The sequence below is a fragment of the Physeter macrocephalus genome, chromosome 6 (genome assembly GCF_002837175.3).
Source record: "Physeter macrocephalus isolate SW-GA chromosome 6, ASM283717v5, whole genome shotgun sequence".
Taxonomy (NCBI): Eukaryota; Metazoa; Chordata; class Mammalia; order Artiodactyla; family Physeteridae; genus Physeter; species Physeter macrocephalus.
Genome location: NC_041219.1, coordinates 48,419,314 through 48,431,268, shown reverse-complemented (window position 1 = coordinate 48,431,268; position 11,955 = coordinate 48,419,314). Strand labels below are relative to the sequence as shown.

At 58.1% G+C, this 11,955-nt stretch overlaps 1 protein-coding gene across 1 annotated transcript in view; it reads right to left on the bottom strand.

The window, feature by feature from the left end:
* Nucleotides 1-319: 319 nt before the first annotated feature.
* FBLN1 (fibulin 1) overlaps nt 320-11,955 on the bottom strand; it is a 45,624-nt gene continuing 33,988 nt past the window's right edge. Inside the window, exons 9-14 of the mRNA XM_028490713.1 lie at nt 7,576-7,719; nt 6,602-6,730; nt 5,698-5,823; nt 3,100-3,219; nt 2,251-2,382; nt 320-463 (exon numbers count right to left, since the gene is read on the bottom strand). Coding sequence (XP_028346514.1) covers nt 336-463; nt 2,251-2,382; nt 3,100-3,219; nt 5,698-5,823; nt 6,602-6,730; nt 7,576-7,719 — 779 coding nt within the window. The 3' untranslated portion in view covers nt 320-335. The remainder of the gene's footprint in view (nt 464-2,250; nt 2,383-3,099; nt 3,220-5,697; nt 5,824-6,601; nt 6,731-7,575; nt 7,720-11,955) is intronic.

The following is an 11,955-nucleotide window of genomic DNA, read 5'->3' as shown; positions in this document are numbered from 1 at the left end:
TTCTGCCATCTGCATGTCACAGATGAGGAAACTGAGGCCCAGAGAGCTGTCCCTTGCCCAAGGCTTCACCCCGGGGAGCGGGAGGGCCGGGGTTTCTGCCTGGCTCCATGCACAGGCGGGTCTGGGAGCAGGCCTGCCGACCTTGAGCCCATATGAGGTCACTACCTTCACTTTCTGCAACCAATCTCTTTGGCATTTAGGCGCCTGAGAACCAGGGATCCTTGAGTTTCCCAAGACCCATGTGGGAGGGCACGGCTCATTAACTACCCGCCCAGGCCGGGAGCCGGGCCCCCAGGAAGGCCAACACAGACAGACAGTCGCGGGGACCGAGGGACTTACGTGTCTGCGGAGCGGCGGTAGTTCTCGGGACACTCGAAGGCCAGGCAGCGGAAGCCGCCCTGGATGTTGAAGCAGGTCTCGTTGATAGAGCAGTTGTGGATGCCGGTCACACACTCATCAATGTCTGCAGGGGATCCCAAGGCAGCAGGGTGAAGGCCAAGGCCCCCCAGCCTTCCCCATCCACAGACAGGGGTGCCCAGGCCTCCCATCAACCAGGGTCAGGGCGGGGATCAGGCCATCCTTGCCCTCCATTGGCTGCTCTCTGGAGCAGAGCCCTGTGCCAGCTTTTTTACTTACAGGAGATTATATTTAATATACCTATTATTCACAATCCCAGGAGTAAGCATAATAATGGCAAACACTGTATGACAGCCCTTAAAGTGTTTTGCAGGAAACACCTGCTTCTCATTATAAGTAAATGAGGCAGGTACTGTTATTATCCTCATTTTAGGGAAGAGTCATAGGGGTTAAGGGACTGGTCTAAGGTCACACATTCTGCGAGTGGCGGAGTCGGGCTGTGAACCCAGGCAGCCAGCGCCTCTCTGAGGCTCCCGAGTTGTATCAGCCTTACCTCACGTGCCACTTGTAACATCCTAGGAAGGAACGAGCAGAAGCCACTAGCCCCATACTACAGATGAGGAAACTGAGGCTTGAAGGGATCCTATGTTGGGCCCAGTGCCCAAAGTCAGTGACTATCTGGGCTGGACCGGAACCCGGCCTGGGGCATGTCACGAGGTCACCCTGGACACGGGGAGCCGTCCCCTTCCCACAACTGTCTGGAACAGCCAAATGGTGGGCCCAGGGGATGTCACCGTGCCAGAGGCGTCTGTTAAGAGATGCCAAATCCTGACCATTGGCGGTAAAAACAGCACTCCCCAATCTCAAAGGCTGAGGCTCAGGAATGTGTTTTCACTGTGTCTGGCAGGACCCCAGGCTGCGGCGAGGGCGCCTGGCCAGGTCATCTGCTTTGTCAGAAATGTGAAAACAGAGCAACTTCCATCCAGAGCTCTGGACGAGCAGAGCGGGTCCCTCCCAGGAAACGCCACAGCTCCTGCCCGCCTTTGATCAAAGCCTTCAAAACCTTCTTCGTGAGCAGAAAGGACATCTGCAGGACCCGGGCCCTCCAGAGCGTCTGGGCCACCAGCCCCGTGTGGGGACTCATCAGGAGGGGCTGGACAGAGCCAACTTCTGACTCAGCTTCTGCGGCCGTTCCCGGAGGTGAGGCCCACGCGCCCGTTCCAGGGTCGCCCCTTCACAAGTGTCTACTCAGCACGCCCCTCAGTAACCAAATGGACGGTTACAGGATGCTGATGACCCCTGGAGGGTTCTTAGAAATGGGGGCCTAGTACAACAGGACGGACGCCGCTCACCCCTCGTTGAGCCGACGCCCGGGCCCCCGCGGCGCCCTCCAGCCACAGCGTCGTCCCTAAATGCAGAGACCTCTGGGTTGTCACACGCCCTGACCGGGCCCATCCCCTCGCCAAGTGGGGCTCAGCACCCTGGGACAGAGGCCTGCGTCGTCTGCTCCCTGCTTTGCCCTTGACACCCAGCAGGGCCTGGGTTTGTCGAGTGACTGAACGGAAGACTAAAGAGCAGTGCTTTGCTATGGGGTCTTCCGGGCACTGACGTCCTGTTTCCTCCACGGTGGGCCTCTTCCTAAAGGCTGTCAGCCTCACTGCGGGCCCTCTCGGGGCTGCCCAGGGCAGGCTGGGAGGCTCAGAAGCGCCGGCGGACAAGTGTGCCCGGGTATGGGAGACCAGGGTGCCCGTGGAGCCCAGGACACACCCAGGATGCAGAGTTGTTCCCTCTCCGGACGCACCCCGTCCGTGGTGTGGCTGCCGGGCCTCAGTCCCCCAACGCCGCAGAGTCCCGAGCCGGCCTGGGACACCCCGGAAGTCCCACCCCGCTCACCTTGGCAGTTGCGGCCGTTGGGAGCCAGCCTGTATCCGGTCGAGGGGCAGCTGCACTGGAAGCTTCCAGGGATGTTGAGGCAGCGGTAGGAGCAGATGTGGCCCCCGGTGGGCAGGGCACACTCGTCGATGTCTGTGACGGCAAAGCCCACCCTCAGCGTCTGTGTGGACCCCGGCTGGGCTACACCCCCCCGTGGTGGGCTGAGCTGCGGCCTGGAGGGCAGCCACACAGGACAAGCCGGACACGGCGCGGGGGGCCTCCAAGCGCTGCGGCTGGGGCGGCCTCAGAGACCATCACGCCAGAAGGGGGAACTGAAGCCCAGAGAGGGTAAGAGCCTAGCCTAGGGCCACACAGCAAGTTCATGGTGTGAAATGTGCACGTGGAAGGGGAGGAGGGAGACTGGGGGACCGGTGGCCGGGGGCAGCGCCCAGGGCTTCAGAATGACACACACAGAGGTGCCCCTGGCTGGCTACGTCCCAATGCTGACTATTATAAATGCGCTAACCAGGCCCAGGGAGGGGCTTTGAAAAGGCCGGAGGCAGAGCTGCGAGTCAGGGACGCGGGCGGCCCCCGAGCCCCCTCCTCACCCACTCCTCACCCACCACTGCCCTGCTTGAGGTCCCGGCACACATGGCGATCCCCATGTCATGTTTCATTTTACTAAAGAAAAACCTGTGAGTGGCTCTGTACCTTTACAAACTTCACTCTCAACGACGGGTAAAGTGCATCCAAATAAATCTCAGTTAGAGGGGGAAAAAAAAAAACAAACCACCCGGCAGCCAGAAGGAGATGGGGGATGGGGATCAGGGGAGGGGTGCTTTCGCCCTCGGCCGAGCGGGGAGCCCTCACCTTCGCAGGTGACCCCGTCCACGTCACTGAGCTGGTAGCCTCTCCGGCAGTAACACTGGTAGGAACCGTAGACGTTGGCGCACTCCTGGCTGCAGGGGCTGCTGCTACACTCATTCACGTCTGAAAGAGAGGGTCCCGGGGTCACCGCTCGGTGCTGGCGGGGCCGTGACCTCCCTCAAGTTAACACACGCACAGAGGCAGAGGTTACCACGTGTAGGGCCAGGGACCTGCTTGGAGTTGCCCCAAGGGAGAGAGGCCCCACTCCAGCCCCTCACAGCTGGAGGACCTGGCATCTCCCCGCACCCGCCGCCTGCTTCAAGCCAGACCGACTCTGGGCTCTTGCTCCTCTGTTCCCTTTGCCTAGAGCAGAGATCAGGAAACTTCTGGCCCACCACCTGTGTTTGCAAATAAAGTTTTACTGGTACGTGGCCCCGCTTATTCATTTACTATGCTCCATGGCTGCTTGTGCGTTACAAGGGCGGAGTTGAATAGTGGCAAAAGAGATGTAGCTGGCAAAGCCTAAAATATTTACTACGTGGCTTTTGGAAAACAAGTTTGCCAACCTCTGAGCTAGAAGTCCCTCCTCATTTTTGTTTACTGCTAACTCGTAGCAGGGCAGGAGGGGTGAGCAGCCGAGAATGTCCGTTAGCCTCTCACCCCGAGTCTCATCCCTGCAGCCCCACACGCCTGGCCTGGCTGCCACCTGTTCACTTGCTCACCTCTGCTCAGTGTGGTTTCTCACACCCTAGAGACGCTCCCTGAAGGCAGGAACCACGTTATTGCTACGCATCTAGGGCGGCGGGTGCTTTATAAGTGCTTGGTGGAATAATACTGCAAGGCTGGCCAGGCCCTGGTTTTGTGCCCACAATATCGTCCACTAACATAGATATGAGTACCCACTATTCAGCCGTTTAGGAGTGACCGGGGACAGCACTAGCCACGAACGATAGTAACAATGACACAAGCAGTCTCCATATCCCAAGTGTGCCATCTCACGCTGGGCACCGTGACAGACGCTTGACAGGCTTCATCTTGGTTCACCCTCACGACCCCCTGCAAGGTGGGTCCTACTAGCCCCCTTTTACAGGTGAGGACACTGAGGCCCAGAGATGCTGAGTTACTCCTTCAAGGCCATAAATGTGACCGAGCTGGGATGTGGGCCCGGGCCCGAGGGGCCACCACGCATCAATCTTGCTCCTCGCCATTACGTGTGCGTGTCGGGTCTGGTTTTGGGGGACGAACCCCAGAATCTCAGGAGAAGCCTCGGACCCAGGAGTCCATCACACTGTCCATGCTCCAGGTTGAGAATTACACACCGGGGTGCATCCTGGCATATCTGACTTTTGTGATCATCCTTCTTAATCCAGAAATTTAAGACCTGCCACGTCTTGAGTGTGGCTCTACGGGTTGCCCCCGGGCACCGCGCTGCAAAGAAGGGAGCTCGGTGGGCCATGTGATAATTTCCGAGGGGGGGTCAGAAGCTCTCAATTTCTGCTGACCTCATCACCTAATTCCCGAAGAAGATGAGCCATCCACTGAGGACCTACTCTGTGCCAGGCCCTCCCCTCATTTCAGTCCATCCCATCAGAGGGGGTCAGTGCTATCTGACGACCCCAAGACTCTTGACACTAATGACTCGGTCCAACCCGCCCCCCAACCCAGAGACCTGACCAAACTTTAGCATCAGCCCAAGACCATGACCCTTGAAATGCCTGCCTGGGAAAGCCTGATGATGTCAAAGAATTTCCTGTGTATCCCAGCCAACACCGGAATACAGGCCCTGACCTCCGTTTTTCCTAGAAGCATTTACTTTAGAAAACCTGCAGATGTAAATCCTTTCTGTCCCTTTGAGATGTATCTTCTGCAACCCAGGTCCTTTTAAGGTGGGAAGCAGGCCTTTGAAATGCGGTCATCAAGGGGAGGGGAGGTCCCACCCCCACCCCATCTCCCAGACTCTGCAGGAGGGTGAGAGCCAGTGAGAAGACACAGCTGGCCTAGTCCCACTGGCCAGAGCCCTTAACATCCTTCATAATTATTCCTAGCAGGACCGTCCCAGCATTTAAAAAACCCTCACCTTTTTTCTTGGTGGAGTTGAGACCAGTTTATGCTGAAGCCTCTCTCCCCTACTGCAGTAGTCTAAATAAAATCTGTCTTACCACTTTGAACAAGTGTCCAGCTTTTGTTTCTCTTTGGCATAAACAACCCCACTCCCCCTGTGAGGACAATGAGGCAGGTGAGGTCAGCCACTCCCCAGGGTCACGTGAGTAAGCAGTGGGTCAGACGCCCCCAAACCCCGCACCCTCAGCCACCTCCCACACGGCTTCTGCAGCCAACTTGTCCATCCCGACGTGTGCACAGGTGTTATCACCCCCTCCAGGGCCCAGGAGAAACTGGGGAGGGCAGTCATCTCTGATAAGCAAGCTTCTAGAGGTCTTTCCCCTGCTAATACGCGGTTTGATATGCTCTAGGGCACAGATGTGAGGCGGTCCCGTGCGGAGCTGCAGGGAGAGTGGTGGTTTGCCCAGGAGGTGGGCAGCTTGGGGGAAGGGGCGCGGATGCAGTCACAGAGCTCCCGACCCCGCCCCGCCCTGCCCTCACCTTCACAGGACCGGCCATCAGAGGAGAGCCGGAAGCCCATGGTGCAGCTACAGTAGTAGGAGCCAGGCGTGTTCTCGCACTTGTGGCCACACAGGCGCCCGGGGTAGCGCCGGCACTCGTTAATGTCTGAAACAGAGCAGGAGGTGGCTCAGGCAGCGTCCCCCCTGGGCAGCGCTGCCCGTGGTGGCAGCTCACGACCTTTGTCCCCCACTTCCCCTGGCCTCCTCTCCAAGAGAAAGGACAGTGACTCGTCCCCCAAAACACGGCAAGTCGGCAGGGGAGCTGGGACGGCCCCGGCCTGTCTGCCCTGTGCTCCTTCCACCGCGGCCCGCCTGGGCCCCTTCCCACCCGCCAGTCCTCCACCCCGAGAGAGTGCCCTCCAGGATCTGACAAAGGTGCCGTGGGGCTGGGCGGGGCAGGTGCCAGGCTCCCCTGAGCACCCCGGTTTGGGGATGGCTGGCGTCCACCAGCAGGATCTGTCCTAGCCCCTGGTGTTCGGGCCACCGTGCCGTCTCGGGGTCTCAGTGCCCTGGGCGAGCGCACAGCTCCGGGCCCTGCAGCCCTGTGGGTCAGCAGGAATCTCTGGGAGATCACTCAGACTTTGGGGCATTTGCAGAGCTGGCTGGAGCCTCATGAACACTCAGAGGTGCCAGGGCAAGGAGAGCACCTGTTCTACAGGGAAGGAACCTGGCTCACGCCCAGGAGGGCCTCGCCAGGAGCCACAGGACCGGCAGTAGCAGAGCTGAACTAGAACGGGGGTCTCCCGATCGGGGTCTCTTCTCTGGGGCTGCCTGCGCTTGGGATTTTCAGAGGTGAGGAGGAGAACACGGTCACTCCAGGGTGCCCCGGGCTGGGTTCTCCTTGATGTCATCTGGCCGGGCCCCCTGCAGGGACACCCACGTACCCACACACGTTCTGCTGATGCCGTCGAAGTAGTAGCCGGCCTTGCACTCGCAGCGGAAACTTCCAGGGGAGTTCACACAGAGATGCCCCGGCCCACAGGGCTCAGCGGGAGGCGAGCACTCATCCACGTCTTGCAAACGAGAAAGACACGGGGAGAAACCTTTAGTGTGTCGGGGGGTTTCTGCCCTGAGATGATCAGAAAGGAAGGCAGGGAAGGAGCCAACTAAAACGTAGTGGACAAAGCGGCACCGCTTAATTCTTAACCCGATTTCACAGAGCACCTACTATGTGCCAACTGCATGCTGGCGAGACAGCTGACCCAGACGCAGCCTCTACCCTCGGGGGACTCCTGCTCCTGCGGGCCAGCAGCGACCCTAGTCAAGGCAGCAAGTGCCCAGTGACCGGAGAGAGGCTGAGCAAGTGCCCTGGGCGTTACAGGGAGGAGACGCCTCTGTGTGGCAGGGATCTGGGCAGGCTGGGCTCACAACGCCTTTGCCTGAATCCAGAGGAATGTAGGTGAAGAGGCAAGCATGTCAGAGCAAAAACCACACAGAGAGGAAAGGCCAGGGCTTCTTGCGGGAGCGAGACCTACTTCACCTGGATCATAAAGTTTGTGAGGTTGGGGCCAGCTCAGGAGGACTGACTTGTAAGCAGAGGGCATCTGTCCTCTGTCTGCCGCCAACGGGGAGCCATCACCGACGGGGGCTGTGAGCAGGGAGGCGCGAGAGAGCTTCCAGCTCGGGAAGAACCGGACAGACCGAAGGGGCAAAGCTGGCGGCAGTGGGTGGGTTGGCATTCTACTGCAATGGTCCAGGCAATAGCCAGTAAAGACCTATGCTTGGAGATCAGCAATTGGACGGACAGGTGCAAACAGCTTCCTCTGGGGATCTGCTCCCTCCTTCCGGGGAAGGGAGAGTTGTGCTGGGAGGAGACCAAAAGTCCATTTCAAATAGGTTTTCTTTTTTTAATACCAACCAACACAGCGGGTCCCCTCCTCATTGAGATGGTAGCCACGGCCACAGCTGGGCACGTTCTTCTGGCACGTGTAGGAGCCCTCCGTGTTGATGCATGTCTGCCCGACGGGGCACGGGGCACTGATACTCAAACACTCATTGATATCTACAGGGGGAAAGACGGAGACGACGGGGTTAAACCCGGAGGGCTTCCCCAAACCCAACCCCTGGATCTCCAAAGAAACCCCATTTCCCTCCTCTTTATAAAACCACGAACGCAGTTACGACGATGCCCTCGCCCTGGACCACACAGCAGCCCCCCAGCCGGCTCCCAGGTTGCAGCAGCACACCACACCGTGACGACCCCTCCCCGGCCCATCCTCCTGCCCCTAAACCCGCGACACTTCCATCTTCCACTGCACCGAATCCGAAGCTGCCTGCCTGTGAGTCCCACACGGTGAACCGGGCAATTCAGGGGCCGTCCTGTGTTCACGTACTCCAGACGGTTAATGAGGGCCTTCCCTGAGCTGAGCAGCGGCTGAGGGGCACTGAGGTGGCCGCGCCCTCCTCCAGTGGCTGGCGGGCCCCCGTGCCCCACTCCCCAGCCTCACTCGGGTCCGTCCCTCCTGCAGCCCAGGCTCCAGCCCTAGCCTCCAGCGGCCACTCAGATGCCACCTCTGTGCCACGGGGCACACAGCTCCTCCCTGGGAAGCCAGCGCCCCTGTCTGCCTGGTGAACGCGCCTTTCTTACAGCTTGAGCACGACCTTCTCCCACGTCCCCACCCCCATTCCGGGCTCCACGGGGCCCGTGTGGACTCGCGCCCCCGGGGAAGGGCTGCTCTAAGCTCTCCGCACAGTGGCTCCCTCCCCGACTGGACACGCCTCTGACGGGGGACCGTGGGGCGCGCATTCCCCTTTGATGAACACACGCCCGGCGGGTGTGAACCCGTAAACCAAGAAGGAGAGCCGGGTGCAGTGCCAAACCGCACAGATTGGACTTCCTACCAGGAGTATTCTCCCAAAAGGACCTAAGGTTTCAAGAATCACTTATAAACGTCTAGGGGGGCCAAGAGAAGGGGGTGATGGTAGAGGACCAGATGTACTTCGCCCCTCGCAGCCAAGCCCCACCCTCCTGGGACAAATGGGCGGCCCGGCTCCCTCCCCAGCCTGGTGTCGGCCTTTGTCCTGCCGGTCTCACAGCGCAGCACTTTACAGTTTACAAAAGCTTTCGCCTCCAGTACTGCCCTGCAAGTTAGGCAGGACAGGGATTATTATCTGCATTTTATAGACAGGAAACTCCCCGAGCCCAAGGCTGGGACCCACTCAGGTCTAGAATCAGGGTCTCCCGCCTCCCGGCCAGGACGAGGGCCCCTCAACCTGGCGTGGGCGAACCACAAGCCGCCGGCCAAATCCCACCCACTGCCTGTTTTTGTAAATTCAGTTCTACTGGAGCACAGCCAGGCCCATTCCTTTATGTAGTGTCCACGGCTGCTTCCACGTGGCTGTGACAGAGACCCTGCGGTCGACGAGGTTGATATTTACTCGCCAGCCCTTCTCAGAAAAAGCGTGGCCCTGTGTCAAGAATTAATGCAGTGTTTAGAACCTTTACCGCTGCCTTCCCGCAAGGCTCATTCGCCACTATCGGATCCACAGTTCCCAAACCCTGTGCCAGGGAACACTGGCACCCCTTGAGATGTCACGTGCTCCACAGAGAGCGGAGCCCCCCAGCCCGTGAGCTCCACGCGTAAGGAGCCGGTGATCAATGAGTGAATGAGCGAATGAATGAACGGCAGGGTGAACAAACAGAACAAATAAATAGGAAAGGTCCGAGGAGTCTGGGAACGCATTGTACAGTCTCTCCTCTTTGGGGCTCACATGGTTTTGAAAAGCCTGGATGATCCCAGCTGTCAAGGGCCCCGCTCACTTGGTTTAACCCGATGACCACAGAACCCAGGACCCCCGAACATCCCGAGGCCGGAGGAGATCAGAGTGTGGGAGGCCCTGTGCTGGCCTCTTCTCTCATCCTCACTGAAGCAGAAAGGAAGATGGGCCCGGGGAGGGAATTAGAAGAAGAAGAAGAAGAAGAAGGAAGAAAACCTAGAGAAGATATGATAGTCGCAAGGCCCTCGGTGACCAGACCTCAAGGTCCTAGAACATTCTATGTTTTGTAACAGGGAAAGAGGCCTCTGCTTTGTAAGACCCTCTCCTGCCCCTTGCGCTGGTCCCCCGGGTGGAGCACTGCAGCTACAGGGCCGCCTGCCGCGTGGCCGGAGGGGAAACAGACAGGCTCCCGGGGCCCCAGGAGCTCCATGAAGATGCTTCTGGCTACACACGAGGCCAGAGCTTCCCCCCAGAGACCACACTGTCCTGTGGGAGTAGGGGTGCCGTCCACGGAGGTGTACAAGCAGAAGACCCAGGACGCACACGGGGCGAGGACGGGGGGCACTGTCCTCGCCCTGAAACTATCCTGACCCTCTCCTTCTATTCTGACACGCTGTCTCCTTGTGAAGATTTATTTTGGATGACGCAGTCATTTTTTTTAAAAGATGACATAAAGGTACTGACATGAAATGATGTCAAAGTACATTCGTAAGTTAAAAAAAGCAAGCGGCAGAGCGGTCTGGTCCCATTTTTAATTGAAAAAACAAAAAGTCTAGGGCACACAGACACTGCCAAGCAGGGTAGAAGCTTTCCCTTTCTGCATTTGGCTTTTGCTTTCTTTTTTGCAAATAAAGATGGACATAACTTTTGAAATAAAAAAGAATTTTGAAAAAGAAAGACTCCTGAACTTGGTTGTGGCACTTGATCGTGAACTAGGCTGTGAACTCGATTGTGGGCACACAAAAGGCGGGCCCGCCCCACCCTCCCGGAGTGCTGAGACGAGGGGCGCCGCTAGGACCTCGGAAGACCCAAGTTCGGGGGTGGGTGCTGGGCTGAGGCCTGCCCTGGGCCCCGGGGCTCCTGCTCTGGAGCCTCCCCCTGTAGAGCTGCACCCCTGCGATCGGGGGTGGGGGGCGGGTGGGAACCGAGGCTAAGTCGAGACTTGCAAAGGTCCCTTCTTTGTGGAAATCGGGCTGCTTTTGCCATGAGTCAGGGTTTCCATCCCCAGCAGATGCCATCCTCCGCGGAGCCCCCTGCAAATGCGCTGCAAGTCTAGGCAGGCCCCTCCTCCCTCCTGGCCCTGGGAGAGCTGTCAGCCTCCGGCTCACCGGCCTCCTTCTGGGAGCGAGGACAGCCCCCCTGCTGGCAGGAGGCTGGCGAGGGGCCAGTGCAGCCAAGCTGAGGCCCCCGCGGCTCAGACGCCTTGCCTCCCCTTGAAAGGGGAGCTTTAGGAACAAAGACTGGGGTTGGCTTCAGACGAGGCCCCTGTCCTAAGGGGTTGATGTTCTATTTGTCTTTAGATATCCTGGGATGGTAATAAAAGCGGGGAAGGACTTTCAGTCCGAACTGCCATTTCAAATCAAAGATCAATACAGATTTATCTGCAAGAGGGTGAGACAGAAGAAATCCTCGGCCCCTTGCTCGTGGCGGTACCAGCCTTTCCAGGGGGGTGACGGGGCAGCCCCAGGAAGGGTGGGTCCTGACTAGGGCGCCTGCAGCGCAGAACAAGGGAGATGACTCTCTGACCTCAAAGGGAGGACCCAGAAGCTTCTGCTGAGCAGAGGGCAAGGGCGGCCCGGCAGATCCGGACTCAAACGCCAACAGCATACAGTGATCTGGCCAGAGGGCTAGTCTTGGGCGACTGCAGGAGAAAGCAGGGGCCCCCTCCTGTCTGCAGAACAGGTCTCTCTGGCCACTACCCCTGCCCCACGCTCCCTCTGCAACTTAAGCAATCTCACCCAGACCTCCTCTTTTCACTAAATTCCATGGGATTTGCTTTCATTTCACATTGATCTTCCTCTGATATCAACACAGTATTTTGCCATTTTAACCATTTTTAAGTGTACAGGTAAGTGGCATCAAGCACGTTCACAGTGTTGTGCAGCCATCAGCACTGTCCAGCCACAGACCTCTTTCCTCATCCCAAGCAGAATTCCACCTGTTAAGCCATAACTCCCCACCCCTGTCTCCCAGCCCCTGGCAACCACCCTTCTACTCTCTGTCTCTATGAACTTGACTCCTAACACAGAGTATCTTCTAAAACCATTTTTTAATACACAGGGCACTTCACAACCACCTTGTTTAATCCTTGCGTCAAGCCTACAAGCCAGATCTGATCATTATTCCCATTTTATAGAGGAGGAAGTTGAGGCTCCGAGGAAGTAAATGACCTTAGGTCACTCAGTTCAACACCAGGTGTCTCTGACCTCAAAACACAAGCGCTTTCATCTAAACCAGAGATTGCTAAACTATAGCCCTGGGGCCAAACCCAGCTGCCGCCTGTGTTTGTAAATAAAGTTTT